At 40.3% G+C, this 11,242-nt stretch overlaps 2 protein-coding genes across 2 annotated transcripts; one reads left to right on the forward strand and one right to left on the reverse strand.

Moving 5' to 3' along the window:
- The first annotated feature begins 3,153 nt into the window (after positions 1 to 3,153).
- Positions 3,154 to 6,119, forward strand: LOC141824603 (disease resistance protein Pik-2-like). Its single transcript, XM_074711918.1, has one exon. It carries the CDS (start codon positions 3,178 to 3,180, stop codon positions 5,947 to 5,949), a length of 2,772 nt encoding a protein of 923 aa, XP_074568019.1. The 5' UTR covers positions 3,154 to 3,177; the 3' UTR covers positions 5,950 to 6,119.
- A 3,507-nt stretch (positions 6,120 to 9,626) lies between these two features.
- LOC141824785 (putative glutathione S-transferase GSTU6) lies at positions 9,627 to 10,556 on the reverse strand. The gene is made up of 2 exons (XM_074712122.1): positions 10,173 to 10,556; positions 9,627 to 10,097 (listed from the first exon to the last, which is right to left on the reverse strand). The coding sequence occupies exons 1-2, from the start codon at positions 10,509 to 10,511 to the stop codon at positions 9,741 to 9,743; spliced, it is 696 nt and encodes a 231-aa protein (XP_074568223.1). The 5' UTR covers positions 10,512 to 10,556; the 3' UTR covers positions 9,627 to 9,740.
- Positions 10,557 to 11,242: the final 686 nt, after the last annotated feature.

Genomic DNA, 11,242 nt, shown 5'->3' on the forward strand with positions numbered 1-11,242 from the left:
ATGATCAGGTAGCGAATTTGGCATTCGCAGCAGTTGAAACACACAGATGGTATCGCAAAAAGTTGGATGATTATATGTGCATTATTCCATAAAGATAGGCAAGGTTTATTAGGCTTGGCATATTTGGGCTTGGTCGGATCGGTGAAGATAGGCTGGTATAATTCGACATGGCGTATTTGAGATTGAAGTATTTGGCTTGGTCGGCTCCCTCTTTGGATTGACGTTTGGGCCCCCAAGTCTGAATTTTCTTTTTCCCTATCACTAGGCATTCATTGTATTTTCCTACCACTAGGTATTCATTGCTATATAGACCGTGCTAACATAGGTATGTCTAACTTACTTTTTTTTTTTTGCAATTTGCATATATCTATTTTGTGGATTTTTCTGCTATTTTCCATCTTCTATTTTGGGGTTTTGTTTGTAATTTTGCATCTTCTATTTTAGAGTTTTTAATGTAATTTGGTATGTTTTCTGCTATTTTGGGGCCTTTGCTGCTTTCTTTATGGGCAAATGTGGGAGGGGATTTAAAGGGCACATTAAAAGTTAGAATTTTCAAATGGTGTACTTAACTTTTATATTGTTCAAAGGATGTACTTGTTTCCTATTTTTGTAGGGATCTATATGCATCATCAAAACCATTTTAATCGCATATACGCAGCGGAAAACAGGATCCCTCCAGAAGATCCATGCGAAAAACATACTCGTTTGATGATTCTACCTACTAGAATCGAAGTTACCTTTGATGCGAGCCCTTCGTAATCCCGACAGCAACTCTTGCCTTCAAAGGTTCACGGATTTCAGCACGATTAGTGTGTTCGCGCCTCCATGGTATCCACACGAACACTGAGATTGAGAAGAACCAAACTGTGGTGCTAGCCACAAAGTAGGGTTCGGCCAAGGGTGGAAGAGAAGAGGAAGAGGCAGAGCAAGAGCATCCAACAACCCTTCATCAAGAGCCTCTCATCCCTTTTTATATCCCACCATGGGATGAAGGGTTTTTTGACTTTTAGTGATCTAAGAATTAATATTTTATTAACTCACATACATCTCATGCATGAAGATCTTTCTCCTCTTTTAATGAAGATTATGCATCTCATGCATGATAATCTTTCTCTTCTTTTAAGGAAGATCATACAGTTTTTTAATGATCATGCATCTCATGCATGATAATCTTTGATAAATTCGAATTGACTTGAGTCTAACTCGAGTCTCACACAATCTGAGTTGACTCGAGTCTAACTCGAGTCCAACTCAATCCGAATTGACACTAAGGGCTAATTCTAACAATTTTACCTCTTCCACCAATTATTATGGTATTGCATTCAAAGAATAATATCATTGTAGTGTTGCATTTCATACAATAGCCTCCACTGTGGTGCCACATTTCAAAGAACACCACCACTACAGTGTTGAGTTTCAAAAATCGACATCACTTTGGTGTTGTATAAATTTTAAAATCAATATCATTATAATGCTAATATTTAAGAATCAACATAATTTTTAAAATCAATATTACAGTGGTGCTGATTTTTAAAAATCAATACCATAATGATGTTGTTCTTTGAAATCCAATACTGCAGTTATTGACGGAAGGGGTGAAATGGAAAACAAATGCGTCCTTTGGAAATCTGAAAGTTAAACGAACTTTTTAGAAATTCCGTAACTTTAAATACATCATTTGATCAACTACTGTTGTTCTTTCCTATGGTACATCATGAGGGGGGGATTTCTTAAATGCAATGCTGAAGTAAACTTCACTTTTAATATTCTTTTCAGCAATTACATAAAATGCTGCAGGTTATTATATTATTAAGGTTCAAGGTCTCCCTCTAATTAGATTCATTCAACTGCTAGAGTTGGATTGCTAGAGGGGATCGGATAAAAAGATAAGAATCCATTCGTAGAATGTAACTTCTAGCTTTCGTGCATGACATTAATTACATATATGTTCTTTTTGTTGTTAATGTTATAATTTTTCTTTATATCTGCACGAACTTCCAGTCTTGAGTTTTCCTTTCTTGGATGTTTATTATTGTCCAAATGATATTGCCTTCTCAATGTTAATCACCTCTGAGGTCTTGATTAATCAGGTTAATTAGTAATGAGATAACTTCCTACTGTGATGAATTCAAAATTGTCTAATTGAATCGTCCTGTTATTTGGAAACCCTAAACTTCCATATTTAATGTTTATTCTCTTTGTTCTTAGGAAAGTCATTCTTTTTTTAATTAACATTAGATATCTAATTTATATTGATTAATTTTGAAGATGATCGATTTAATTTTATAAAAATTTTCTTTCAATCATCAAAATAAATTAAAAAATAGATAATCCATCAACCTAACATTCTTGAAAAAAAAGAAAGAAGAATAGTTGAGAAATTAAGGTTTAAGAAAGGTTTTTACAAATAAGCTTAAATGGAAAATGACGTCTGATGACGTCTCGTGGCGTAAGGAACTGATGCGATAAAAGTGGCTTGGGATTTTTATCAATGGGGACATGGCCTATTGAACATGAGGGGTATAAAGAAAAAGTAGCATGTATTTTTGGAATTTTAAACTTTGAATTAGGAGACCATTCAGTCGCTCATTTACAGGCTGAATGGGATGTCATTCAATAGCTTCTCGAACGAGTAAATATAGAGCACTTGGTCAGTCGAGTCTAAAGATGCCGTCGACAGACCTTTGGATGAGACCAGGATCGGACTCGAGTACCATTAGGAGGAAATAGATTATCCCTGTAACATCGAACATAGTTTCCACGTGGAAGGGTATTTTCTCAATTATCTCACACCATTAGAAGAAAATTAGGAAATCGAACATAGCTTCTATGTGAGAATATTTTCGTGACTTTATCGAGACTCTCGCTCAATTATATAAATCTATCATGTGAGAATATTTTCGTGACTTTATCGAGACTCTCGCTCAATTATACAAATCTTACCATGTGGTCATCAATTCGGTCATACCTAAAGGGCGACTGCAGTGCCATGTCCCTTGCTTGTTGCATGATACATTCGATTCCTGACAACCACTTCAACAAAGCAGTAGTACAACTGAATGTTACGAGGCATATTAGCTGTAAGCCGCTTTATATAATTTAATATAAATCATAATAGTTCCATCCTTCATCGTCGTCATCTTTCTTCCTAACCGCCTCCGGACGGAGATCGGCAGCATGGAGGCGGCGGTAGCTATGAAGCTCGTGGACTTCTCCTTTCAGTCCATCGCGGGGAAGCTACAGAAGATGCTAGAGGAAGAAGCCGCGTTGCTGGCCGGAGTCGAAGATGATGTCCGGGACATGGTCGCCGAGCTCAGAAACATCACCCCTTTTTTGACGGCCATGTCGACCAGGCGCAATCTGGATGATCAACTCCAAAACTGGGTGCAGGAAGTGAGGGAGGTCGCTTACGATGCTGAAGACTCGATCGATGAGTTCGTATGCCGTCTCCGATCGACACCCTACGACGAGCGCGGAGTCAGATGTTTTTTCAAGCGCTTCCTTCGCTGCATAAAATCTTTGAAAGCTCGCCATGGCATCGCTTCAGATCTCAAGAAAGTGAAGGTTCAAGTAACAGATATCAGAAAGAGGCACGATCGCTATTCCCACTCAAATGAAGCTTTTACAAGCTCAAGCTCTGACGCCACCACCAGATCGGACATGGTCTTCTCCGACCCACGGATCATCAGCCATTTTGTAGAGGAAGCTCAACTCGTGGGCATCAAGGAGAGCAGAGACAAGATCATGGGGTGGGTGAAGGACGAGAACCGTCTCGAGCTCACAGTGATTGCTCTCGTCGGCTTCGGTGGTTTAGGAAAGACAACTTTGGCCAAGACAGTCTACGACGATCCTGTTATCGTCGGAGGCCACTTCCCATGTCGAGCTTGGATCACAGTGTCACAAAATTACAATATCAGAGAGCTTTTCAAAAAGATCATTCGACAAATTTCCATCAACGAGCAACAAATCCGAGATGTTATAGGGTGCCGAGATGCCAGTTTGAACACAGAGCAACTTCTGAACACGATGGACGACGAGTTGCAATTGGTGCAGGCAGTCAGAGGTCTTCTCCATGGAAAGAGGTATTTGCTTGTTTTTGATGACGTTTGGAGAACTGCAGCATGGGAAAGCTTGCGCATCGCATTGCCACCGGATGGAGAAGGAAGCAGGGTCATAGTGACCACCCGTATTGAGGAAGTAGCAAATACAAGTTGTTCTGGTAATCATCAATTTATATTCAAAGTCTCTCCTTTGTCATCTCAGTTATCTTGGGAGTTATTTTGTAGAAGAGTATTTGAAGCACCTGATTATAGTTGTCCTCCAGAGCTAAAAAATATTAGCACAGATATCTTGCAAAAGTGCAACGGAATGCCGCTTGCGATCGTGACGATTGGAGGTCTTCTAGCTTCCAAACCTGATAAAAAACCGGAGGAATGGAAAGACTTGCACGACTACCTTCGTTTGGAGATACAAACTAATGATATGTTGTTGAAAATCAATCAGATATTAGTTATGAGTTATAATGACTTACCTTATCATTTGAAGCCTTGTTTCTTATTCTTAGGCGTCTTTCCTGAAGATTATGAGATTCGTCGAAAGCGTCTGATGAGACAATGGATTGCTGAAGGGATGGTGAGCGGTATAAATGGGTTCTCTGCTGAGAAAGTCGCTGAGCGTTGCTTCAATCAATTGGTGAGCCGTAGCTTAGTGCAACCGTTACAATTTGATGATAGTGGGACAGTAAAATCTTGCCATGTCCATGACATGATGCTCGATGTCATACTCTCAATATTAAAAAAGGAGAACTTTATGATGCTACTGAAGGAGCACCCTGTGATTCCACAACAATATCAAAAGATAAGACGCTTATCATGGCATGAAAAAAGCAGTGGACTAGTACCTAACACTGATCTGTCCCACCTCCGATCCTTCACTACATTTGGTGAGGAGGTACCACTGAAGTTGTTCAGAAAGAAGAGATGGTTGAGGGTAGTTGACCTGGAAGGATGTTCGCTGGGGTTTCCCTACCCCAAGATCTTTTCCAAGCTATTTCTTTTGAAGTATTTGTCTCTAAGAAATATTACAGGATTATTTGAACTGCCAGAATCAATAGGAGATTTGCAGAATCTAGAGTTTTTGGATATAAGAGGAACTGGGATTTATCAACTACCGAATACCATCATCAAACTCCAAAAACTGGTCTATCTGCTTACCGGTCCTCGAAGTTTGCGGTTCCCGAAAGGAATAAGAAAGTTGAAAAGACTGGTCGCGTTTGGAATGGCACATGCTAATAATGTGCAATTGCTACAGGAGCTTGGTGAGCTTGTCGACCTCCAGAAGCTTGGCATCAGTTTTGGTATCTCTTCTCTAGCACTCGGAATGCTGGAGGAGATCAGCGCCCTGCTCTCGAAGCTCAACGGCAGCCTTCGATCTCTAAAGATTCATCATGTTTTGGGCTCTGGCAATCTGAAAAAGGCACTCGACGAGGTAGCTTCGCCGCCATTGCTGCTCTGCAAGCTCCAGATATATTGCAAACTTTGTGAATTGCCTCCTTGGTTTGCATCTCTGAACCTCGTCGTCAAGATAACTCTGTCCGAGACACTGCTGCAGCCCGAAGATATAATAGTCTTGGGAAATCTCCCTGCTTTGGTCAACCTGAAACTAGGCTTTGAGTCATTCACCACTGTGGATTTGGGCTTCTATGGGGTTGGGTTCCCACGACTAAAGATCCTGGAAATTGAAGATTACAATGTGAGTTTCAAAGAAGGTGCACTCAGAAGCTTGGAAATTGTTAAAATAGTTGGCCCCCCTGAATCAGTCGATGGGATAGAACACCTGCATGGGCTAAGGGAGGTTCACATTGGCACTCCGAATGGAGATATAAAAGAGAAGGTAAAAAATATTGCAGCAAACCATCCAAATCGTCCCAAATGCTTTGTAACAGAATAATAGCCTGATTAAGGCATATGAATAAGAGGTCTGGTGTGTATTCTAGTTCTGCTCTTCGACTTATCCGTTATTAATCTGTTCTATTATGCTTAATTCTCAAACTTGTTTGCCTATTATTTCTGAAGCAATAGTATGTAATGTAATCTTCAAGCATTATTGCTCTCTTAATAAATTGCTATTCAAAATAAGAATGAGTGACTATATGATTTGGTGGAATGTTATTGTTCATAAGTATGTCTAAATTGAAGTCTAAACATTCTCCAGCCATCCCTCCAATGAATTCATAATTTTGTTTTGTGCTAGCAAGGTAACATGAGATAATATTTGCCCTAGTAAGTGTGGTAATAGTGATAAAATGTTTAAAGGAACAAATACAAGAGAGTTAGGAATCGAAATATGGACAAATATTTTTGAGATTGATCTCTAAATGTGTATAAGTTGTGCTTCGTCAATCGGTTTATGCCTCACTTATTTTGCTTGTTCCTTGGGCCCGTGGACTTTTTATCGGACCTACTTTATAGTGGTTCAGGATGGTTGAGGTTTGTCCTCAAGGTGTAGTCGAGCCAGTAACCATGTGGTAAATTTACAACATGAGACAAGGGTCACGACGAAGTAGTGGAAAATGCCCTCCCACGTGGAGGTCTACTCGATACATGATTTATATTGCCTTCTCAATGTTAATCACATCTGAGACCTTAGTCAATTAGGTTAGTAATGATAACATTGATGAATTTAGAATTGTCTAATTGAATCATCCTATTTCTTAACTATTTGGAAATCCTAACTTCAATATTTAATGTTTATTCTATTCAATTAATCCTGGAGTGATTGGTTCGGTCCCATAGCAATTTTTCATCAATCACCATGGTAAATCAGAAAGCATTTGCAACGAGCAACTCATCAACCTAACGTTTTAAGGTCAATCATCCATTAATAAAAATTTATTTATTAATTCATCGAAATTGAGACTCGATCTTTACATACTTGAAAAATTGAAAAGGTATCCTACCACTGCATCGTTACCTAGGCCCCATACTAAAGTCATTCTTAGTTGTATAAAGTAGAACTATTAGGGTTGATTATGTTGATGCGTGTTCTCCCATGCGGATAGTGTTTTTTTCTTTGGTAATTCACTTTCTGATCATTTGATATGCTTTCATCTTCTATTTGGTCGTCTGAAGATTCAGTTCTTGACAGGATTCGTTGTGTCAAGTCCGTCGAGCTGGCGAGAATGTGATCCCCCTCAGCAATTGATACTCCTTATCTCGACTTTCTCTATAATATTTCAATCAAATCACAATTAAATTTTTTGTTAAAATTTGCATCGTTCAGATTATATACTTGGGGATTTTGGTCGTTAGTATCGTTCAGATTATATACGTGGGGATTTTGATCATTAGTACAGGATCCCACATAATGATATGACTTCTTTTCCTGTTCGTGGTATGTATGTCTAAGCTATCGATGTTACTACCCTCGGCTCATACAGAAACTCTCATATGATCTTTCACCACACATAATTTCCATGAACAGGTATCGATTTTGGCATTCGCAGCAGCTGAAACACACAAATGGTATCGCGAAAAGTTGGACGAGTATCCAAAAGATCGACGAGCTATCATTCCATTCATCTACTAAAAGAGCCCCCCTGATAACTTATTATGCAATTAGAGATCATCAATAAAATTTGCCCAATGTAGTAATAGTGATGTTATAAGATTTGTCATTAAGAATATTATTCCTGTTTAAAATCGTCTCTGGATACATCACTGGACACTTAACTCCTACATTGACGAGGTTGCACGGAGTCCACGAGCCATTGGAAGAAGACAGTGATCCTACAAGACTTCAAAGAGAATACAGAGGGTTAGAATGAAGGTCAAAGGTGACCTGACTCAACCACTCTGACGTCCAAGTCAATCGAAGATGAAGAAGAAGAATAGGAAGTGGAGTGCAAAGAATGATGTTAAGGCGTGTGTGTACCTAGGCCTATGGAAAGCAAAGTTCTTTATAAAGTCATTAGAGGAGACGTCACATTGAAAGTAAGGAAAATATCCCATCGTGGTAGAAGAGGATCCTATCACCCATGCTTAGTACAGTAAATGATCATACTGTATTAATGTGGTAGGTTATCTACCGTCGAATATTTTACTATTTTATGTGTCACTCAGGCTGGATGAGTGAGAGAAGCAATGCTGATTGAGCAAAGCTACTTGGGCTAGATATAGACTCTGTGGGATTGAACTGATTAGGAGAGTCGGCTTCCATCAAGAAGATTATGAAGTCGATAGGGCACGTAGTGGGTCGGACATGGAGCTAATGAAGTACGACACCAGTGGGGCACGGAGTTGGTCGGGCACGCCGACGTGTTATCTCCACTTGGATCTAATATTGATTTTCTTGACTAAGATATATCAACCCAACCCATAACAATGATAAATGAGTTTGGGAATAGGGTAGATATAACGATAGGGGGACGTTACGTACTTTAAATTTTCCTTAACTTTTGCCTATTAAACTACATAACTCAAATAAAATATTCTTTTTCCGTTTAACATGCGGAAGCAAAGAAAGAAATATAAATTCTTGGACATAAAATAAATATTTATTTAATTTTCAATTTTGCTGATCGATCCGCCAACACCACACATCAAATACTTTTCCAGCTGCCTCCTCTATGGGAAAAACTTATATTATATATAAGTGAAAATAAATAAACATTCTTCTTTCGGGCCCAGTGAGGTATCACTTAAATTTCTTATGGGCCTTGTGCCCAGAATTCTTTGTGGGCCTTGTGCCCATAATTCCTTTTCTTATGGGCCTTGTGCCCAGAATTCTTTGTGAGCCTTGTGCCCAGAATTCCTTTTCTTATGGGCCTTGTGCCCGTGGGCCTTGCGCCCGATACTCGCATGTCTAAAGTAAAATACTTTTCTTATACTTCTTATATCATGCAATTTGGAAAGAAACAATTTACACATGCTTTAACATAAAATGATGTCATGGAAATAATACTTTATGCATGCTCTACATACTATGGACAGAATAAAGAAAACAACGGAGCAACTCATACTGCAGGTGAGAGATGTACTTACCTTTTGCTCTAATTTTCTTACAATTCTTCCGTTAGAGAAGAAGATCTTCTCGGCGATCTTCCTATATCTACGCGTACTTCTCGCGGAGATGAGTGTCCTTGTAGAAGAAGTTCTTCGGAAATCTTCCTTGTAATCCTAGGGGACGGACTCCTCGTTCTTCGGATTTGGGGCGCTGAGAGGGAGGAGAAAGAGGGCGACGGCGTTCTGGGCGAGAGGTGAGGGAAGGATTTTCAAAGATAATCAAAACCCTCTCTCAAGCCTCCTATTTATATTAAGTGATGCCTAGACCTAATTCGCCGATAAATAAAAATTCGGTTCCTTCTTATTTGGAATAGATTGTTGGGTTGTTTGGTTATCGGAGATATTTTAGAAGTTGTATATTTCTAAAGGTTGCGGGTTCAAATCCTACCTGGATGTTTTTCTTCCTATTTATTTTTGCTACTTTCGCTATTCCAAAAATTCTAGAAAAATATCTAAAATTCTAGAAAAATCATAGAATATTTCTAAAATTATTTTTGAGATTTTTTCGGGCGTTACATATGAAGTTTTCGCTAGATCTGGATTTGTTATTTGAGTTCTTCAATGTTGGGAAACTTTATTTATTTGATTTGTATCATATTTATTTATTATTTTCCGGAGATTTCTTGACTCTCAAACCTTAATTTCACTCTCTCACAGGATCTTATGCAAAGCCCTTCTTCACTGACTCGCCACGGCGGCTGCGTATAACTTCGGATACTCGTCGGCGTCCGGCACCAGCCCCTTCACTGACTCCTCCGCCAGGAACCGCTCCGCCCATTCCGCCAGCCGAGGAAGCTCCTCCGCATCCAAAAGCTTGACGCTATGGGCCTTCTCCAGCGCCAAGATCCACCCCAGGCAACTCCCCAGCGCGATGTCCAGGTAGCCGATGGCGTCCCCGCCGAAGAAGCCCTTCCCTTTGCCGCACTCCGCGAAGGCCTCTTCCAGCGGCCACAGCACCGGCCGGAATTGCCCCGCCAACTCCGTCACCTTCGCCGCCTCCGTCTCAACCCTCAAAGTCGTAATTAAAGCAAGCAACTGGTACAAATCAAAGAAATCGGAGTCAAATGTTTTGTTTTTAATTCGATGGATTTCGAAAACAGGGGGCTTTACCTTGTCGTCGATGTAGGTGACCCAGAACCGAGCGATGGCGCGGTCGAAGGGGTCGGCGGGGAGGATGGAGGAGGATCCGCCGCCGTCGGACCACTCCTCGTCGATGTACTGGACGATGACGGCGGACTCGCAGATAGATTTTCCACGGTGGAGCAGCACGGGGATCTTCTTGTACACCGGGTTGGACTTCACCAGGATTTCGCTCTTCGGCTCCACGATCCGCACCTCCACGAGCTCGTACTCGACTCTCTTGAGGCGGAGGGCGATGCGAACCCTGATGACGAAAGGGCTAATCGCGAGACCCAAAACCTTCACGTTCTCCGCCGCAGCTCTGGCCATGGGAGTAAAAATTGATGCCGGCGTGCGTTGGCGAATGATGGCTGAGTACATCGCCGGCGGTGGTTCTGCTATTTATAGGCGCGGGAGGCGAGAAGGTTCGACCCACTCACCAAAGAACACCACCACTGTTCTTTAACAAAGCTCCATTTATAGGCGCGGGAGGCGGTGGTTCGAGCCAGCCTAAAAATATTGACTGGAGGTGCACATATCTTCTGCTTTAACAAAGCTACATTGATAAATTTTGAGCTTAAGCATCAGGTGTGGAGACAGTATGTCTTTAACTATAGTCCATCAGCAGAATGTACTTCTTTGGATATTTCGCTGGCTTGTTGTAAGTATTTCAATCTTTCTTCTCTCCTTTTGTCTATCCATTGATTTACTTTAGTTACAGTTACTGTCACTAAAAAATAAAATTGAAGGGAAGATACAGTTTGGCACAAGATATATAGGACTTTCAATGAATAAGTGTTTGCATCTATTATTCATACCCAACTTTTGAACACAATTTTCTGAAATTAATATTTATAATAGCTGGTCCTGTTCTGTTCTGTATTAATTTACTTATCATAGTCAGGCATGCCATTTGGAATTGCTGTTATGTTAAGATTGTCAGTTATTGTGAGGATGTATCTCTTCCTTGGCTCACTGAGAGAGCCAACGTCATTGTGCATTGTTAAGGCTTGTAAATTTTGATACCAAAATAAATGTATGCCTGAATGCAATTCTAAATC

Source organism: Curcuma longa, chromosome 3 (assembly GCF_044706935.1).
Source record: "Curcuma longa cultivar G26 ecotype Majalengka, Jawa Barat chromosome 3, ITB_CL_G26_1.1, whole genome shotgun sequence".
Classification (NCBI taxonomy): domain Eukaryota; kingdom Viridiplantae; phylum Streptophyta; class Magnoliopsida; order Zingiberales; family Zingiberaceae; genus Curcuma; species Curcuma longa.